The 20,889-nt window shown below is 55.9% G+C and overlaps 1 protein-coding gene across 3 annotated transcripts; it reads left to right on the forward strand.

The window, feature by feature from the left end:
* Window positions 1-538: 538 nt before the first annotated feature.
* On the forward strand, window positions 539-12,357 carry PTMA (prothymosin alpha). 3 transcript variants are annotated; one of them, XM_030574694.1, is made up of 5 exons: window positions 539-736; window positions 6,155-6,226; window positions 6,998-7,088; window positions 10,175-10,248; window positions 11,577-12,357. In XM_030574694.1, the coding sequence occupies exons 1-5, from the start codon at window positions 692-694 to the stop codon at window positions 11,622-11,624; spliced, it is 330 nt and encodes a 109-aa protein (XP_030430554.1). In that variant the 5' UTR covers window positions 539-691; the 3' UTR covers window positions 11,625-12,357. The 3 variants fall into 3 exon arrangements, with proteins under 3 accessions (XP_030430554.1, XP_030430552.1, XP_030430553.1); XM_030574692.1 differs by having other exon boundaries at window positions 542-736; window positions 6,998-7,094; XM_030574693.1 differs by having other exon boundaries at window positions 542-736; window positions 7,001-7,094.
* Window positions 12,358-20,889: the final 8,532 nt, after the last annotated feature.

Here is a 20,889-nt window from a genome sequence, read left to right on the forward strand (position 1 = left end):
CAAAGGCGGAATAAAGCTCCCCCCGCCGCTGGCACGGGTGTAAAACGCGCAGCTGCTCTTTGCAGGGGGGCGCTTAAGGCAGAAGCGGATTTCATTTGCATCAACTTTTTCAACCCCCCCGCCCCTTGCAGAGTGGGGGTTGCTGCCCTCATGGCAGTGTCGACATGCAGAAGCCGGCGGCGGCACCGCGGCTGCAGGAGAGAGACGGGGGAGGGGGGGCGTTTCTGCTCCTGCTTAGTTCCTCTGTTCCAGCCTGGCGCTAACAATGCAACCCAGGGCTCTGCGTTTTGCACGCGGCGTGCGGAGCCACTTCCCTGCGGAGGGGAGCAAGGGGGCGGAGAGGCGCAGCGAGGCCATTGCCGCGCTCCGCATGCTGAGGCCGGGCGCAAACTCATTGCAGCCGCGGGGCGGCTCTGCCGCTTTAAGCGGCCTTGCCCATTGTTTGCCCCCCGACCAATGGCCGGGCCCAGCTTCCCCGCGCCTGGCCAATGGGGATGGCGCAGGGGAGTGAGCGCGCCGCCCACTAATCTATATTAAAGCTAGTGGCGCCGCGTGAGTTCTCCACTGGCTCTGGCCAAAGCCATCTTTGCATTGTCTCTGCCCTGCTGCGCGCCGCTCCTCGGGCTGCCGGACCTGCTCCTCGCTTATTTTTGTATCAGATCTATTTTATATACACCTCTCCCCACGCACCATGTCGGACACAGCCGTGGACACCAGCGCGGAGATCTCCACCAAGGTGAGGCTCCACACCCAGCCCTCCGCTGCACTCCCGCCCTCGTTTTTTCCGCTTTCTTTCTTTTTTTTTTTTACTGTGTTCCCAAGTACCGTTTTGTCTTGGGGGGGGGGGGACCTGCTGTGTGTATTTTTTTTTTTTGCTTTTCTCTTTGTCTGCAAGGGGTGGGGGAAGGGGGCGTGATTTGTCTCAAATGTTGCAAACCTAGAGTAGTTTGTTTGTTTGTTTATTTGGATGGGTGGGGGGAGTCTTGTAAAGTCTTACGCTGGAGGGGTTTTGCTGTGTGTGTGTGTCTGTGTGTGTGTGTTTCCACGGGGCATTTAAAAGCGCGCTGTAATTTTGTTGATGTTGCCTGTCTGTGGAAATCTCTCTCCATTCAAATCGCCTCGCCGCTTGACAGCCCCCCGCCTCCCCAAATCAAACTTGGATCCCACTTTAGTCCTCCTGTCCAAGAGAGGGGAAATAACCTGCCTGGAAAGTAGGGGGAAAGGATCGGGCCCGAAACACCCACTTTTTAATGGGGGTTGATCCCAGCCCCCCCCTCCCCCGTTCTTTGAAATGAAGCGGGCGAGAAACGAAACGTTTGTTTGGGGGGAGTCGGGCATTTAATAACACCATCACCCAAACAAACAACCCGATCACTTTAATTGCCTGGAAATAACTTTACAACTCGGTGGAGGCGAATAATCGGAAGCGATTTCCTTGGCTGGCCGGCGGGGGGGCGAGACTTGACTTTGATGGGGAGACGCTTGGATCTGACTGCAAATGTTTGTGGTGATCTGCGCGGGTTCTTTGTTTAATGATGCCAGGAAGCGAGCGTGCCGGGCCGGCGAAATAGCGTGGCTTTGCCTCTCGGGGGTCGCAGCCGCAGATACCTGCCGGGGTCCCCCAACCCCGCCACTTTCAGTGTCAGCCTGGCTCCCTAGCTGGGGACGAAGCCCGGCCCCCCCTCAGATTTTTCCTTTTTAAGCGGGTTAAGATCCCCATCCGCTGCAGGGTTTTTAACTCCAGTTAAAGACCGATTAACCTTGTGGGGCAAAAGGAGGGAGGGACCCCGCGCTGTTTTCATCAGAAGCTTAAATCACTGGCGCTCTGGGGTTTGCTCTCCGAGCTGGGCTCCCCAGCGGATGGGGGGCTGGCGAGCAGCGGGTGTCCCAGGCGCTGCCGCCTTCACGGAGGTGAAGCCTAAGGACAGAACGTGGCTCGAATGAGGAAAGATTGTCAGGGAGCCCACGCGTGGGAGTCCGGGTGGGGTGGGGGAGTGTGAACCTTCCAGCCACAGCTTGTGGGGGGGGGGGGCGTTTGTGAGCCTCCGGCCCCGACTGGCAGAGTCCGAAGTGGCCGGGCTTGGATACAGCGTAGCGAGCGGTGGATACAATGTAGCGAGGGTCACCCCACGCGGTACCACCCCCCCTTTGCTTGAGGGATCGCGGCTTCTCCCCGCACTCCGGCCGATCACTGCGGGGAGGGAGAGTTGCGGACATGGCTGGATCCCCAGCGGGCTGGGGGGGCTCTTCTATGGCCCCAGGAAGCTGGGGGAGGAGGACGCCGTTCTCCTCTGGGCATTTGTCTGGGTTTCAAGGTGTTCCGCCCGCTGCCGCCGCCCTACACCCACCGGGGCTGGGAAAAGGGCAGCGCCTTCCCCCCCCCTCCCTCCAGCCCTAGGCAGGCGCTACAGCCGGTTACGGGCTGCGGGGCTAAGCGCGGAGCCGCCACGGGAGTCAGCAGCCCAAAATCCTGCTTGCAAATTTCGTTTTCACTTCTGTTTTCCCGCTTCTGCGACTCGAGAGTCCCCGGACCCCAGCCCCCGCCGTGCGGAGCGCTTCCCACCCCCCGTTTCCCTTCTGCCCCCTCCCCCCTTTGCTGAACTTTGGCTCGCTCGGGTCCCGGCCGTGGCCAGGGGGTCCCGCCCAGCGGATGCACCGGGGCGGGGGGTTGTTTCCTCGCTCGCGCTGCCCCTCCAGCAGCCTGTTTCGGAGGGATCCCGGGGGTGGGGGAGAATCTAATTAACCTTCCTCTGCCCTTTGGGGGCGGGGGAAACTTCCCCGCTGTCCGTCCCCCCCCGGGATTTGTGTAGCAGCCTCCTGCGCTTCCCCCGCGGGACTGCACTTCTGCGGGAGGCTCGCCCCGCGCTGGGCTAGCGGCCCCCGCGGTACGAGCTGCCCTACAGCCCGGAGGGGGGGCTTGGCCGCTGCACCCCCAAACCTTCCGGGGACCCGGCTCTGGAGGGGGGGGAGGCGGCGCTTTGCACCTTCCCCAGTCCGGGTGGGGCTTTGAGTCCACCTGCCTCCGGCCCCCGTTGTGTGACGCGGGCCCTAGTCAGCAGGACTCCCCCCCCCCCCAATTCCCATGGGGGTCCGGCGGGGGAGCAGATCAAGGGCGCAGGTCCCGCGCGCTCCACGTCGGGACACTGAAATAAACAAGACACTGAAGATTTATTCCGCCGGGTGGGGGGAGGGGTCCCATAGCTGCCGCCTCGGCTCCCGGACGGCGGCTCCTCCTGCTCTGCTCGGCGCCGCCCCCCCCCGCTTCGCAACAGAGCTCGCTCATCACCACGTGCTGCCGCCTCTGCGCGCTCCTGCGCTCGGGGCCCCATGGGAGTTGGAGTTCTCTCCCCGCGGGCGGCCTTGCGCCGGAGGGCCGCGGAGACTACAGTTCCCGGCAAGACGCGAAGGGCGCGGCTTGCGTGCCGGCGCTGGGCCAATCAGAAGGCGCGGAGAGTGGCGCGGGGTTTGAAATGGGGCAGGGCGCGTGGCGCTGAGGAGCCGGCGCCCCCTGCTGGCGGGAGGGTTGCTGCAGCCACAGCCTGGCTCTTTGAAGCCGCAGTAAGCCCCATTGACTGACTCAGAACACTGGGAGGTTGCAGGTGGGCTTTGGGGATCGCAGAAGACTGGCAATAAATAAATAAAACAAATGCAGCTGCCGGTTCCCTTAGAGTCCTGGGAATGTTCAACTTTCTTTTGCAAACTGCTGATGTCACTGAAAATTGAGGCCCCTTAAAATCCATCGCACCGTGGAGTCCATGCAAACCACTGCCTCCGAGTGACCGAATGGTGTGGCTAGAACTGAAGGGGCAGGTGGCTCTCCTGCAGCAGGGCAACAAATCACATGAACAAATATTCCAGAAGTACCTGGGACTGGACCAATCTTTGCAGTTTGCTGGCCATATATTTTAGGCCACTTTTAAATGATCAGACCTGACTTTTTTTTTTTTTTTTTTTTTTTTTAATCTGTCTGTACTGGGATTAGCTATGACATGGCTTATGAATGTAGTTGGTTTTTATGGTTTCTAGTGTCCGTTACTACTGTGCCAAATGGAATATTCAAATTCACTTTTTGGGAGTAGGAGAAGGTGGAAGGTAGGGCTTCCCTATGACTAAACATCCCTGCTATTTTATGGACAAACAGTCCTGCCGCACCTATAATTGGAGGCTCCATCAAAGCATTAAAACTGAAGTAATACTGCTACATTGACTCCTCATCTGTAGTCTGGTACAAATTTGTCTATTTGCATTGGATTCGTTCTTAGGAATGGAAAAAGTTGTAGTGTGCATTTCCAGCAGCACCGTCGCTATGCAAATAAGCCTGGCCTGGTAACTCAATTATAATTGAACTGAAAGTATCTTTAAGTGGAACACTGACGGCTGATGCCTCGGATTTATTAAACTAAAATTAGTAATAACATTACTGCTCCTCCTTAGCCATGAGAACCACTTGTGTTTTACACGTTACTTCTCAAAAAGCATTATGAACATCGTAACTGGTGACTTGGAAATTTTGACTATTTCATTTCTTCTATGTTAAACTTGGGGTATCTTAGAATTTCCTTGTAGGTCAGTTTAAAATTGTGTGCTGCTCTAAGTAGTTATGGCATGGCAGCAAATAAGAGTGAGGTTAAATGCTAGCATCTCACTCCTTCAGTAATGACTGATAGGAATCGGAGATGGTCAGTTCAGAGAAACTGCAATTTGCATGGGATTCAAATGTTAGGAGGAAGTAGATCTGCACTTCTGAACAGAAGATTTACTTGACTAGGGTCTCAGCAACAGGTGTAATAAACCCCAGTGCTTGGTATGGCAGAGGATGCCCTTTCAAGGCATCCAGGGCTAGGTTGCCTTGGGATAATGCGGTCAGACTTTATTAATCCTTGCTTGCTTTATCCAGATGCCTGGGTATCTGAAAGGCTTAAGTAGTCCACTGTTCTAATATGCCTTTGCTGTTGACCGAATAATCCAAAGGTTATTTTCATTCAAATAAAAAGAGAGAGATGGGCATATTATTCGGGGCTGGCCATGCCGTGACACTGACAGAGAGGAAGTGACACCAGCTCTGAGGGTGAAAGTGACATGCTTCCATCCAGGCTGAGGGGCTTGTGGAGAGGCTGCCAAAAACCAAAAAAACACAGGTTTGGTGCTGCAGCAGAGTAGGAAGCTGCCAAAAAGTTTCCAACACCTCGTGGTCTTTGTTCAAGGCAGACTGCCTGGCTGCCCTGCAGCCCTGGTGAAAGGCCCCTTAACTTTCCTTGGCAGGGGTAATAACTTCTCTCGTGGCAAGCAGGATCTAGCTGCAACTGATGCAGTAACATAAGGGGTGGATGATGCAGACGCGGGTGCCAGAGCGTTCTTTTTAGCCATGTGCGGGAACAGAAAGTTGGATCCTTTCAGCCTGTTTGCCTAGTGACTTGGCATGACGTCTCGACAGTGATCAATAACAAAAACATACGGGCGCCTGCTCTCTCCTGCCTGTGCTTGTGGTTCGGATTTAAACTGATCTCGCAGTGTTAAATCTATCGACGCCATGTTCCTTGGAGTAATGTGGAAAAAATAGCCGTCTCCCTGCTGTTTGACTAAGAGTCTTGAGATTTATCCTGGAGTTTCCACTCTGTGACTACAAGTAAGAGCAGGCTGGTTGGGAGAGACACCACAAGCTCAGCTAATAACAATTTGGGCTCAGTTCTCTACCCTTCCCTGTTGTGAAGGCAGCAAGTGGCTGTGCGAGTCTGCAGACTCTGGGGTGACTGGTTCTGTAATTCAGCGTGCGCCAAAGGGCTATCAGTGGGAGTGCAGCCGTTTCCCCTGAACACGATAAGGTGGGAAATGAGCCAGTGCTTTGGCTGCAAAGCAGACGCAGGAGACCAGCTCTTGACGTTTGGAAGATCCTGGGAGTTCCTGAGTTAAATGTGGCCACCTCATTTAGTACCAGGAACCTTTTGCTTTAATAAAGTCTACTTAATACAAACTTAAAATATCTCCCTGGTTCCAACCCCAACAACAACTGTCTAGAACAAGTTGCTCGTGCAAGGGGATGTAAAGGGTAATTGTCTCCCAGACCTTCCCCCCCCGCCTCGCTTTATAACTTTCCTACCATGAGGATTGTAGGCTGGAATCCTAGTGACTCACTGGTTATTTCTGTTCCTTTAAGGATCTAAAAGAGAAGAAAGAAGTTGTGGAAGAGACAGAAAATGGCAGAGATGCACCAGCCAACGGCAACGCTGTAAGTATCGCTAGACCATCCTTCGGAGATGGCCCTTTGCTTGCTGCTGTTCCCGCGGACTCATTGTTTGGCATTCTCTGGGAGGAGGAAACATTGCATGCAGCAGCACCCTGCTGCGTAACCCCATTGTGAAAGCAACATGCTGGTACAGTTTCAGAGTCGGGAAAGGCCTCCAGCCTGGGGGTGATTTCCAGGTGTACGGGCGGGAAGGGGAGGTGCGGCGGGAGCTCTTGGGCTGACTCTTAAATCCCGCAGAGAACGCTAGTCTTCAGTGCCGCCTCCTTCTAGAAGCCCTGGTTTGGTTTGAAAATGTGGCAAACAGATGGGTGGGGAAAGCCTTGTACACAAGCAAAGCTGGGGTTTGCTTGTTTTGTTGTTTTTCTAACAACTGCCAGAGCGAAACTGGCAATGCTGCCTTTTAATCTGACACGATGTCACAATAGACTTTAGATTCCTGTCTGAGGCTCAAGATGCAGCCGCCACATTACCATCAAATTTAAGTCCTTTATCTTTGTTTCTGCGTGAAGTGTGGACAGAATGTGGAACAGCCTTGAAGTGAAAACACACATAGCTTGCATGTCAGCCCGTGGGCACCTGCTAGGAAGGCTGAGGGGGGAACAAGATGGGGGCCTGTCTCCTCAACTGCACTTGCTGGATGGGTTCCTAGATCGCTCGATCTTGGGCTGCGGTTCTGTGTGTGGGGATGGGATGAGGAGGCGAGCCATTTCCCTCCATGATTTTTTTTTTAAGTGAGTGTCTTGTCTTGACAAGGAGAACGAGGAAAACGGCGAGCAGGAGGCTGACAATGAAGTAGACGAAGAGGAAGAAGAAGGCGGCGAAGAAGAGGACGAGGAGGAAGAGGGTGATGGTAATTTTTCACCCTGCTTTCTCACCTTAGAGTAGCCAAATCCGGCCCTGAATGGTGACCCTTTAGCAAGAGGCTTGAGTTACTGCATGCGGCCAGCGAGTGCCAGTAGCAGCATCTCCCCCTTGTGGCTGCTCTGGGCAGTTCTCTGCTTGCTGCAACTGACGGCCAGCCAGCCTTGTATTGTCCCTCCCCTGCCTCCTAGCGGCCCCGGTCTGCCAGCCCAGGTCTGAAATCAGCCCGAGTTTGTTCTAACAGGTTGAGGACAGATCGCTCCCCCTTCTAGCCATGCTGCGTAATGCAGAGGCCCTGAGCAAACGCTTTAGCTCGTAGCACGTAGTTGAAAAACCCGCCCTTAATCCCAGGAGCTGTGCCGGTCCCAGCGAAACAGCAAACTGACGTCGACTGCATGTGGCGGGCGAAGCCACAGTCTCACTGGCCTGACCTGGCCAGGGAATGAGCCAGGGCTCTGGGGGTCTCCCTTTGCCAGGCAGGTGAGGAGCAGAGCGCATAGGAGGTCGATGCGGGGACTGCGTGAGAGCGGCATGTGCTCCTCAATCATACTCACTTCCCAGGCTAATGATTCATGCTAAGCAGTTGGTTCCACTTAAGCAGATGCATGAACCTTTAGCTCTTTCCTGCAACGCGTCTTATCTGCAGCTAGAACAGGAGCAAATGGCTTATTTAAACTTTTTTGAAATGTCTCCCCTTGCAGCTCCCATCTCCCCCCGGTTTCCTAGCATAACCCGGCCTGCAGGCGGGCATCAGTGGACCACCAGTCACTTCCCTTTTCAGCCTTCCCCGCTCCTTGTCCAAGATCCACTTGGCTGAATAAAAATCTCTCTTTTTAATCCCAGTTAAGGCTGGGAGGAGGCTGTGAACCATTATTAGCAAACCATGCTTCTTGAGCTCAGCCTAAAACGAGTCCTTTGATTAGCTATTCCTGGTTAATCCCCTGCAGTCTTGGGCGGCAGCAGTGGGTTGTGCTGGGTGTGGGGTTTTGAGGCTGGGAATTGAAGGGCTTTAAGCAAGCCCCTGTCTGAATAGAGGAAAGTCTGGGCTCTTCCTGGCAGCAGCCCCGGGGGAATAAGTGGGACACGGCGCTGTCCGTATAGGAACTGGTTCCTGGATAGCTCACTGGAGATACACCAACAGCCTCAGCCTTGCAGAATGGAGGTTTAACCTTTGGAGTTGAATTTCACCTCAGCCTCGTGGGAGCCTGGGCCCATCCGCCTTTTCCAAGAAACCCTCGAAGGGCTGCCTGCTGCTTCTGGGTGCTTTGCATAGCTGGGCTTTGCTGTGGGTGTGGGGTGTTGTTTAGATACTGTGGTGGTGAGCGTGATGCAGCCCCCTCTGCTGTCACTCCCCCACCCCGCAAAGAAAAGCATGGATACGATTCAGACCACTGAGCCACCTGCACCCCTGCTGCACGGCTAATGCCTGGCATGGGGAGGGAAGGGGGGAAGAGGCAGGGGCTCTCCAGGATTTCAGGAAGGTTAACTCATGTCTTTCCAGCCTAACCCTCGGTAATCTCTGCTTGGAAGAGGTTCCTAAGGGGCTGATCCGAGCAGCCTGGGCATTGCATAGGAGAGAGAAAAGCCAGTAAGGGCTGCCAGTGACTCTCCTGCCTCCTGCTGGTTTGAAATACTTGGAACTAAACTTCAGCCCAGAGTCATCAAATCCATTTTTAAAGATCCCTCCCTGCCAACCCCATCCCATTATTTGCTTGCTTAAAGAAGCTCAGGCAGCTAAATATGCCCCCAATCAGCTTGACTGCGGTCACATGATCCACCCAAGTAACCCGGTGCGTGAGCTCGCTGGCGAAGCTTTGCAGCTAATCTGGCAGCTCCAGAGGTGGGGGCGATGCTGGGTCTGAGCGTATGCTGGCGGGGGGGCGTGCCGGGTGGATGACCCTAATCCCCAGCTGTCTGTACGTGCGACTCATGGTGACATTTAAAGACAGCTTACTGGCCTGAATGCTGTCAGTTTAGCAAAGCCTCCCGTTATGCAAAGGACTTAGACTGGTCTGGTTTCCCCTCCCCAGTCTCACTCCCCTCCCAGTTGGCGACATTGTTCTGATCCACTGGCTGTTTGAGCTCAAAGTGGGTCACGTCTGACTCTCTGCCCCCTTGCTGGAAGGCTGCAGCCGGTCAGCAGAATTTGTTGGCCGTTCTGATCATTAGGACGTGTTCTGACTCGGAACTAATGCGCTCTGGCTCTCTTAACTCATTAAAGATGGACTAATCGCCGCGAAGCAGAAGTAATCGGAGCAGTTAGAGCAGCCGCTAGGAAAGGCTTTCTTTTTTTAAGCAAATTTGGTGCTCGTCACTCTATTTATCCACATAAGGCATGGGCTCCCTCCCTGCCCCCGCCAACGAGCCCCACTCCAGATGTGGAGGGGACTGTCTCTAGTGTCCAGGTGGCCCACTCCGCTCTTGGCCCCTCTGCTGAGACCCTCCCTCCCCCGCTTCCTCTCCAAGAAAAGGGCCGTGCGATGGTGATTTTGCAGCCCAGGCACCTGTGGCGATCGGCATCGGGGCCCAAGCAGCTGTCAGGTGGTAACTGCTCAGCTAGGATGCAGCTGGCTTTGAGCTAGTCGTATAGCGGCCCCATCTCCTATTCCCAGCCGCCGTCTTTTGTAATAATCTCCACCCTTCTCGTCCCACCCCTGCGCGGGGGACGTGCTGATTCGCTGTGTGGCTGCTCGAGCCGGCGGAGCCCCAGGGTGTCTGATGCCAGCCGAGGGTGGCGTGTGCCAGCCCTTGCAGTGGGGGGAGGGCAGTTCTGGGCGCCACAGTGGAGACGCGTGCTGGGCCACGAGCCGCTGCCTGTCTGGAGGGGGCCTATGCAGCCCGGCCTGGGCAACACGAAGAGCTGGTGCTGCCCTTGAACGTCCGAGGAGCAGAAGGACAAGCCCTGAGTTTGTCCAGTAAGGGTCGGGTTCCCAAGCCAGCAGGTCTCTGCCTAGTCTGGCGCTTTCCTCACCTGCCTGCCAGCCCCTGTGTCGTTTCTATGTCAGGCTGGGCCAGCGTGAAGCTGCCACCAAAGGCTCACGTTCCTTGTTCTTCCTGCCCTCCCCCCAGGTGAGGAAGAGGACGGCGATGAAGATGAGGAAGGCGACGCACCCACAGGCAAACGGGCAGCTGAGGATGACGAGGTAGGTGGGGTGCATCAGGCTGTGAACCCCAGAGAACAGGACACTGGAGGGTCTGGCACTGGGCCAGCGAGCCCTCGTGGAACCACAATTACTGGTCCGTTGTCGTGTTCTCCTCCCACCAGGCCTGTGCACGGGCCTCCGGGCCCCGCCCTAGTTCCATTGAGACCTGTGGCTGGGTTAGAAGCCAGCATGGCTACAGGGGAACAGCCAGAACTACTGCGCCTGGACTCTCTCTAGCTAGATGGGAACCCTCTTAGCTACTCCGATGGCTGGGGGAGGAGGGGGATTGGCAACAGTGGTGCTGGGTGCTCTGGGAAATCCAGGGGTGGATTATGGGTGGTGGGGAAGGGGGAGGGAGGGCTGGGCAGCCAGCTCCCAGGATTGTCCTCAATTTGTCAAGTCCTGATGAGCGTGGGAGCTGTAGTGCTCTGCTAGAGAGTAGTGTGCCCCCCCCCACTTTCGCTTGGATCTGCGCACAGCCAAGCTGGGCGGAGGGGGAGAGCCGCTTGCCTGAACTCTGGGTGGCTTTCTACGCTGCACCTCTTAACCCTCACGCCTGACTCCAGCGTCCGCTCTGACTGTTCAGCACGAACTTGGTTTCCAGCCAAACACCAAAAGGAAGGAAATGCTGGGAGCCTGTGTGGGGGCGGGGGTAAATAGGGCTTCCTGGCGAGGGGGGTCTCACTTGGTAGCCAGGGATGTGTCTACACTGCACATTAAGCCTGGATTCTGATTCAGATTTGAGCCCAAACCCCAGTTCTGTTACACACACATCAGTTCAACTCGCAGCAAGCACCCAGGTCCTAGCACCGTGCTGTGGGGCGGGATGGGTCAGAGCCCACTTCCCGCTGTGACTGGGGGATAAGCCCTGTCATCTTGCAGTGTGGACGCAGCTCGAGCCGCAGACCCGAATCAGAAGGTCCACAGGGTGCAGTATGGATGCGTTAGTGCTGCAGTGGGCAGGCCTGTGTTTCAAAGGATCTGGTCACTGGCGGGGGCCGTGGGATGGGGAGGCACAGGCAGGCAACAAAGATATTGTGGAGAGGAAACCTAAACCCCTGCCACTACGAGCAAATGCCAAATCCCTTCTCGCTGGCCCAGGCTCTCAGCCTGTCTACCCTGAAGCTGCAGGGCTCATCCTGAATATAGCCATGACCGGAGGGACGAGCGCTCCACCCGCCTTACGTGCCCAAAGGGGCTCTGGCGGGATCCCCCCCCCCCCGCCCAACCGTTCCCGGCATACCATGAAATCCACCCTTCCCGTGCCGCCTGGCAACACTCAGCTGCACCCACTGCTGCAGCTCCCTAACGCCTCTGCTCTTCCCCAGGACGAGGACGTCGATCCCAAGAAGCAGAAAACTGACGAAGATGACTAGGCAGCACATATATATATTTTTTAAAATAAGGAGAAAAACAAACAAAAGGCCAGCGCGACCTGTTCACTTTCAACGTCCCGTCGCAACCCCCCCGCCGTGGTCACCCTTCCCAAGTAGAGCGAACCTGCCCGCGAAGCCGCCGCCACTCGGAACGAATGCCCGAAAAGATTCCCCCCCATCAGTGGGGCGAGAACCCCTCTTTCCCCAGCACCAAAACTTCAAGGCCCTGCTTTCTTTCTTAAAAATACTTTAAAGGAGAATTTGTTTGTATTTTTTATTTACATTTTATATTTTTGTACATATTGTTAGGAGGTCAGCCATTTTTAAGTGATCTCGGATTGACCAAATGGGGGGCTTTGAAGTGTGTCTCTCTCTCTCTCGTTACCCATCTCTGACTTTACTTGTGGTGTGACCGCGTCCCAACAAACCATTCTCCCGAAGGAGGAAAAACGACCTTGTAAAAAAACAAAAACGCAAAAAAAAAAAATTTACAATCTTATTCCGAGCATTCCAGTAACTTTTTTTGTGTCTGTCCTTTAGCTGTACTATAAGTAGTGGGTTTGTATGCGATGGCAAGGCCAAAGAGAAAAGGGTTTTTTTGGTTTTTTTTCTGTCTATGAAGTTGCTGTTTATTTTTATTTTTATTTTTTTTTTTGGCCTGTTTGATGTATGTGTGAAACAATGTTGTCCACCAATAAAGCGGAATTTTATTTTGCTGAGTTGTTCTAACGAAGCTGGCTCCCAATCGCTGCTTTGGTTTTTGGTTTGATTTTTTTAAGTTGTTTTCGTTTGTCTGATCAGAAGCTGGGCTGGGTCAGAGCGGGAATTTGGTGGTGGTATTTGCTGGGAGCTCCAGGCCTTCCCTGTATTCAGCAGGCTCCTTAGTTTCCATGACCAGATGCTGGGCTCCTCTGAGCTGTATAAGGCGGGTCTGTAGAACTTCCCAGATTCCTAGAGCAGGTATTGGTAGAGAAACTTTCAATCTTAAATTAAAAATGGTCCACGATGGAGAATCCACCGTAATCCTTGGTAAATTGTTCCAGGGGTTAGTTATCCTCCCTGTTAAACGTTTATGCCTTATTTCCCATCTGAGTTTGTCTAGCCGTGACCTCCAGCCGTTGGATTGTGTCAGAGATCTTTCCATGCCAGCCTGAAGAGCCCGTTATGAAATATGTGTTCCCCAGGTAGGTACTTACAGGCTGATCAAGTCACCCCTTCAACATCTCTTTCAAAGAGAGGCCTTCCCTTCTGAGAGTGTCTCCCGGCTGAGGATCCCAACATCTAAATGCTAACGACTCCCTGGGAGGGAGAAACTGTGGCACGGCTGTGGAGGCTAAATACTATCTTGATGGGAAAGATGCATGATTTTAGAGGTGGGAGGCTGCGGACTCAAGCCTAGCTCCTCAAAGCTATTTAACTCCCAGGGGAATTAGATACCGAAGTACCTTTCGAGATCTGCTCCTCAGTTGCCCCCCAAGGCTGAGCTAGTCTAGGCACTGCCAGGGACCTGGCCTTTCAGCCGAGCAGCCTGCTTTCCTATGCATCTTCCAGCTGGTTTCTGGGTTAGTAGGACAGGAGTCAGCAGGGGCCTCACGAGAAGCTGTGCTAGAAGAACATCTGGGGAGTGTTTAGAGCAGTGGGGTCTCCCTGCAGAGGCTGCTCAGCAATTGCTGGCCACGGGAGGTGGTAGCTCAGAGAGCAGGAAGGCTCTGCAGGCTGGCCATTATGGTCATGTGAATCCCAGCAAAGCTGCCAGCTTCTCCAGGGTAGTTTCTTCAGCAATTGCAAGAGGCCTGGCTGTGGGCAAGAGCATATTTACAGGTATGGACACCATCCATCCACCTACTCCTGCCTGTGGTTTGCACTCAGTTTAACCTGCCTGTCACTGCAGAGCATTGGGACTCCCTGGCTGGATCTGGCTAGGGTTGTTTCCCCGTTAAGGTCCTGGTGTTTCTATAAAGCACATTGGCTTGGGGGGGAATAGCACTCAACCCATCCTGATAAGGTAGGTGGGAGTAGCACAGGGCTGGCTGTGGTAGGGGAAAAGCAGCTGGAGTGTGTTGGGGAGGCAGAGTCGGCACTTTCATAGCCTCTCTTCCCAGCGTGGATTTCTGAATGACTTTGTAGGACAGGGGAGGAGTTTAAAACAAAAACCCAGCAACCCCTAACCTGTAGCCTCTCTCTGCTGCTTCGCTCTAACCTCCCTCCTCCAGGGTTTTACAGCTAGGAATCACTCAGCTTCCATCACCAGCTGAGCGTAACCCCGTGGGCTGAGCGTTCATGAGAACGTGCCCCATCTTTCTGGAACGTGTAACACTGTTCTCTGTCTGAACTGGGCCAAGACAAAACTGGGAGATTTTCCCCTCTGCTGCATAGTGTTTGTTCCTGGCCTTGTATTGCGTTCCTGAGAGTTAGTGAAGAAGCCTGCGTAGGACAGAGCATGCTGCAGCCATCAGCAGTTGAAGCTGGTTGCAAGGGTTACTGCTGACAGATGCATCTAGCTGACTGATTCTCTACATTTACACGGATGTTACTGAGCTCAAGACTGGCCTATTGTCCTGAATCACCTACCTAATTGCACCAATAACATATGCAGCTTTGTGGCCACGGCGGTCCCAGGCACAAGAGACACAGTGGCTGAGAACTGACGTCTGGGGGTGAGAGAGGCAAGCGTTTGAGCATACCCAGAGCTGGCCTTCAGGTCTGTCTGTCTCACTCATGGGGATTGGCAACAGCTGCTTCCGTACCAGCTTTGCAGCCTTCCTCTCAGGCTGGGCTGGCTACGTCCAGCCACCCTGACTACCCTGGCTCTTTGAGGGATGATTAGCAGGAATGAAGGATGATTGCGTGGTGGGTTTTCCGCTTGCCACCTGAACGGCTGCTTTGACCTGATTCTGGCTTGCAATGGATCAGAACCATGCACCAAAATGGAACTGGCAGACAAGGAGTGCAGGGAACACAGCTCCATCCTGTGAAGTAGCTGGGAGCCTAGGCCTGGGGAGGATGTGGTGGAGGTGGAGGTGCTAAACAGATACAGGAATAACAGATGTTTGAAGTGAGCACCAGCGAGAGCATCCCGTGCACAGCAGAGGGGCCCTACAATGCAATCAGCCAGCCAAGGGCTCCTCCTGGCGCCCTCTTGATGGCTCTGGCTTTTGGTGGGTGACCAGCATAGCCCAGGGGAGAGATCGACCACGTTAACCCTTTGGAGACTGCAGACGGAGGGGCAGCTGATGGAGACCTGGCTGGAGCCCTGTCTGTCAGTGCCTTGGCCATCTGGCCTCTGACAGCGACGGGGCCTTCCCTTGGAGGGCCATGGCTGTGTGCACATGAGGAAGAAGAGATAGGGGCAGGGATCCTGAACCTGCCCCTGAGCCTTGGCTGGCAGCAGCAGGCCCCAGACCAGTTTAAGGGCAGGCTTGAGTTCTCCAAAGGACCTTGCCCGTCTCGGGGCCTTTAACCGCAGCAGTGAACGAGACAGCAAAGTCAGACCATGGGGCAGCTTTTGGGCAATGACCCTGGTTTCTAATGCTCCAGCCCCTCAAGCTCAGGGGCTGCCGGGGCTTCCATCACTGGCAGCTGAGCTCCGCCCAAGCAGCGATGGGTTTAACCTCGCCACATCCTGGAGAAGGGGCCTTGTCCCTATTTTACCAGTGGGGAACTAAGGCCTAGATCCTCAAAGGGGCCTGACTTCTACCGACCTCCATGCCTAGCCAAGGTTGCCCAGGAGGTCAGACTAGATGATCATATTGGTCCCTTCTGACCCTAAAGTCTATGAGGGCACCTGTGGCCACGCCAGGAACAGAGTTTACGGCGATGCCAGTCGTGGCCCCGCAGGAGGTTTGACCAAATGGCTATGGTTATGAATGTGCGAGGTAAAATATGCCAATACGCTGCCGGCGCTGTAGAGCGTGGGCAGAGCAAAGTGCTGCTGCGCCACCAACCCCCTGGTCCTGCTGCTTCCGTGCAGTCTGGGCTGCTCGCTGTACATTACCAAGGGGTTAAATGAGGGCCGGGAACCTGAGCTGGGCTAAGCTGGCACCGAGCCGCCCCCGGCGCCGCCTGCCCAGGTTACTGTCCAAGGTCGCCCTTGCAAAAGAGAGGCTTTGTCTGCAGGGTGAACTTGCCCAGATCCCATCGATCCATGGCCAGCCCCCCATGCAGCTGCCCTCCTGTGACCCTGCACTGTGGAGAAAGCAAGCGGTATTTACCCTGGGGGAGCGCTGCAGGTATAAAGCCTGGCTTGGCCGGCCTGCAAAAGGGTTTGCCCCAGCGTAGCTGCCCCCAGGGCTGCAATCAGGGCAAATCCCCAGTGCAGACAAGGCACAAGGCATGATGGTTATGGGGTGTTCACAACTAGGGAGGGAGGGGAACCGGCTGGGGGAAGGGGAGGAATGAAAGATAGCGGCTGCAACGAAACTGCTGAGTTTATGAACCATCCAGCCTGCAGGCCAGCTGCCCCTGGTCCACTGCTTTTGGCCAGCCCGCCCCCTGTCCCCGCTCATCGGCCTGCCAGCCAGTGGCCCTCGGCCCACCACTCTCGCCCTGCCAGCCAGCCGCCCATCGCCTTTGGCCGTTCCCCTCCAACCCCCCACTGCCCTCCACTCCCACCCTCACAGTCACGCTCTTTCAGCCAGAGCTGCCTTGTATGCGAGGGGCTAACAGCCCCCTGGGGTGCGTACTGCAGGGCAGACTGGGTGTTGCTAACTGCCAGGAGGGGGGAGCTCTCCTCCCCCGACCGACCGTTCCCCTCAGTCCTGCCCCTCCAGCCAGGAGCAGCAGGAGGTAATCTGGGAGGGCTTCTTGACCCCCCCAACCCAAGCCCCCTGGCAGTACCTCCAAGGCAGCTGGGTCAAGCTGTAACCATAACAGCCTCTGCCTCTTTCCCAGCCAAGCACACTGGCTGCGCAGCTTGGGAGAGCTCCTCCCCTGACATGTGTCCTTCCTGGGGGGTCCAGGAACACATGCAGACCAGCCCTTTGCATGCCCTGGGCAGGGAGAAGCCCTGAGATGAAAGGGACCAGAGGAAGCCTCAGTTAAATTGGTGGCAGGGGACTCTCCTCCCCCTCTGCTCTTCCTGCCACAGACCTCCAGGTGCTTCAATGAGCCTCACGGCCCCATGGGAGGGAAGCGAGTCTTTTAATTGCCATCCTACCGAGGGGGAAACTGAGGCACACAGCGGCGAGGAGACTTGCCCAAGATCACAAAAGAAAACAGTGGCAGAGTCGGGAATAGAACCCAGGAGTCCTGACTTCCCCTCCCCCACCCTGGGTCAATCACTAGGGCCAGCCCAGCTGGCCACCGACTGATTGCTCCACCCTTGCTGCAATCCTGGGCTTTTGCAATGGGACTGGTTGCAGTGATAAAGACAGCCACAAGGGGGCGTAGGGGCTGACCAATAGCCCCTGCGGGGTGGCGGGGGCACAATGCCCCTGCCAGGTTAGCAGAACATGGGGTAGTCCCAGCCTCTAGGCAGAGCTCAGCAGACACACAGCAGGCTCCTAGCATCCCTCCCCTCCCGCCTCTGGGCCACCCTCCCACCCCCTTCTCTTTCAGGGACTCCTTGCAACCCGCTCTGCCCACCCCAACCCTTATAGCAGGGGCTCTGTGTCCCCCCCAGGCCCCCTCCCCACAGGGCAGAGTGTCCCATTGGCCCCTCCACCATACGCCAGGAATGCTGTGTGCTCCCAGTTTGTCCCATTCACCCCCTGCCCATGGCCCTGTGTGCCCCCTCATGCCCCTTCCTCATCTTCACTCCCTCCTCTGGGTCCCAACCCTCCTCCCAGGGCCCTGTTTTCCCCTCCCTGCCTACCCTGACTCCGCAGGGCCCTGCTTCCCCACCCACCTGGTCCCCCCAACCCAGTCCCTGTTCCCGTATCACCGCAACCCCCCAATCTCCCCAATCCCTTGTGGGTTCCTGCTTTCCCCACCACCCCACTGGATCCCTGCAGGCTGTCGAGTTGTGGTCGGATCTCTTTTTGTTCAGCCAATAAACCTTCCGTGGGGGGTTTCTACCCTAAATACACAGGAGAGCCAGGGGAATGGGCAGTGTTCCTGGAGAATAAAAGGTGAGACCTGCGGGCCCAGCCTGGCTTTCCCCACTGGAGTGTCAGTGAGCAATATTTATAAAGCACCTTCCAGCCAACATGTCCAACCAACTGATTGCAAACTATAGACATAGAATGAGATGACTTAACCCACCCCTGAAATGCAGCCACCTCTGGGGTGGAATACGACAGCTGTTTAACAATCACATGGCGATGCGCCACAGCAGAAGTTAGTGTGCTGCATCCGATGAGAGCAGCGGGGACGAAATCGGGCAGCAGAAGAGAACCACCTTCTTTTCCGTTTCCAACCTATCTGCCCCCCTTGCCAATTTCATGCCTACCTGTTCTGTTTTTCCACTTGCTCGAGGGCCGTGTTCCCAATGGATCTCCTGTACTTTGTCGTCTGTCTCACTGAAGCAGACACTTTAGACAACCCCAGTGCTGGACTGGGAGGGGTGTCTAGTTTTACTGATATGGGTTAGCATCCCTCCGCCGTAGCCTCTTTCTCCACCAGGCGGCTGGTGTCCCGTTCCCTTTCAGTCTCCAGCTCTGTCTTTGTGAGCAGTCAATCTGGACAGGGCCCTCCCTCGCCTGCCCCACATGAAACAGACACAGGGTGCTCAGCCTGTCCGTCCAGGGGCTGCGCAGCATCCTTGCCGCAAACCAAAAGGCTGCATCAAGTGGAAAACCTCCCCACCAATGGCATGTATCAGAGGTAACCCCCGGTCAGTACCAGTCCTTGTAAATCCTGGCATCGGGGGCAGAGCTGGAAACAGCTCAGGTGGGCCAGTAGCAGGGGCATAAAGTCATCTTTTCCCCCATTGCCCAGGCTGTGCTTCCGGGACCAGCAGCTGTATATTGGGGTTGCCTGTTACTTGGCCAGGGTCCCGTTGTGAAGGGACCTGCAACGAGAGACGCTCACAAGCACAAATTTGGCTCAGCAGCAGCGCTTCGCCCAACAAGTCCAGAGACCAGGGACGTGGTTTAGCAAGCTGCCCATGGCCAGGGGGGCTGCTGATCCACCGAAGAAAAGCAGAAGGTTTCCCCATTGGAGGGGAGAGGGAGAAAGCTCCTGAGACCCACTGATGCCCAACATGCATCAGCCGGAGGCCTGGGTATGTGAGGCAGAGGCCCCAGATGTTGGAGAACAACAAAGAGCAAGGAGACCACCCAGCCTGAGAATCCAACCTTCCTAGTCACATTAGCCCGTAGAAGTGCTTGCAATTAACCCCCTTGGAATGGAGCCCCCGCGGGTGCCACTTGCTGTGGGGTGGGCGGAGCTGGGCTGGTTTACATCAGCAAAGGGCCTGGCCCTAAGTAGCAACAGCCTGAGCTTGGATTGGAGTGAAGAGGGGAAGGGGAGGTGATAGCCTGGCTCCAAAACATGGGAGCCCGGGCCTCCATGGCTACACCTGGAGATGGTGTAAAGACAGCTCCTTTGCTGGAGAGGGACCCAGCTGCTTTCGCCAATACTGTCCTCTTCAGAGAGGCCAATCCTGGGTAGATGTTCGGTGGGGCCATGAGCTGCACTCCAGGAGCTCCAGCTGGGTTCTAATCCCGCCACTGACCCCGATTCCCTCTGCAGACTTGGGTGAGTCACTTATCCCCTGTGCCGCTGTTTCCTGTTCTAGGAAAGGGGGGACAGTGGCAGTTAATTACCCCCCTCCAGGGAGGATTTGGGAGGTGCTTTGAAGACAGGGTGAGGAGGATGCACTAAAGAGGAGAGGGGGAAGTGAAGGTGAAAGACAAGAGGCCACAGGGCAGCATGATTACATAGGAGGAAATGCACAAGACAGCCCTGAGCACCCCAGCACCTGCAGCGAGATTCGTCGAAGCTGAAGTATAAGAGCTGCTCAGAGGCCATGGTGATGGGCAGGGTGTGAATACCTAGAACAGAACAATCCAGAGCACTGAAAGCTGCCGAGCTTTGGAGTGTTACAGGGCAGTCGAGGGAGGGAAGGGACGGGGAATCTGGCAAGCTGGGTTCTGTTCCTGACACCGACATGGGCTTCTTGGCTGTCTCAAATTCTCTGTGCCCTCTTTGCCACGTCTGTATAACCAGTGACTTACCTGGGAGGGACGTGGCACTGGTCAGCCACTATGGGGCGCTTACTAGCGTACACAGCTGTGACGCTGTTGCAAATGCATCTACACAGCAGGAAGGCCCTGGCACCGAGCCCGGGCAGCATTGTCTCCCTGCTCCATCCTGCCGGTTCCTGCTGTAGCAGCCATGGCCCCAGGTGGCACTGGCAAGCCAGGACTCGCTGGATGGGGCTGTAGCAGGCTCCTTCAGTCGTGTGTGGATTGGCACAGCAGGGCCGTCACAGTCCCCAGGGAGTCACGGTTCCTCGTAAGCTGTGCTGGCAGGGGGCTGGGGCAGGGGAACCTGTCCCTCCTCTGAAGTGCTCCGGGGAGGAGAAGGCCGAGCCCCTGGGCGTGCCCAGGGTGATGTCTAGGGCCATGAAGGCTCCACTCCGCTTCAGGGCCCATCGTCACCATTGTCACAAGCCTCTGTGCACACTTGTCCTGGTGGTTTGGATCGAACCCCCTCCTCCCCCAGCAAGGAAAAACCGTAGTAGCCCCAGTGACAGTGACACAGAACAGAGAGGAGCCCGGGCCCCAGCAGTTTCCCCTCTCTGGGATTAGCAGCCAGTGCCAGATGGAAATCGCTTTGACTGAGCTTAGACACCCAGGGGACTGGAGCAGCAGGAGCACAGCGGCTAAATCAGGGCATGCCAGGAGCTGGCTTTACCAGGGGAGAAACAGGCTCGCAGCCTCCTTCCCAAGCTGCCAGGCCCTCCATCCTGGAGCCTGCGAGTTTCCCAGCCCATGGGACCCAGTAGCAGCGAGATCAGAACCAGGGCCCTGGGCTTGTCTCGGTGGGGAGCATCGACTGCAAGGCAGCACATGCTTTATCCGTGCCGAGCGGGTGCCCCTCGCACCTCGCTCGCGAGATTGCGGTGCCCGTCTGCTCGGTGCTAGCTGCGTTAGCGCTGTAACTGGGGGATCAGGGAAGTGCCTTCTGCGTTTATAGCACCCCAGAGGGACAGGCTGTGGGGCCAGTGCATGGCTTTGCCAGCTGTGAGCCAGTGGGCAGTGCCAAGCTGGGGGGCAACACTCAGAGGCCTCGCCCTCTCGGACCGCAGACTCCCACACCCCCAGGGCAATGAGCGCTGTGAGCAGATAGGCTGCAAACTCACCTGCAGTCATGGACTGGG

The sequence above is a fragment of the Gopherus evgoodei genome, chromosome 9 (genome assembly GCF_007399415.2).
Source record: "Gopherus evgoodei ecotype Sinaloan lineage chromosome 9, rGopEvg1_v1.p, whole genome shotgun sequence".
In the NCBI taxonomy this organism is placed as follows: Eukaryota; Metazoa; Chordata; order Testudines; family Testudinidae; genus Gopherus; species Gopherus evgoodei.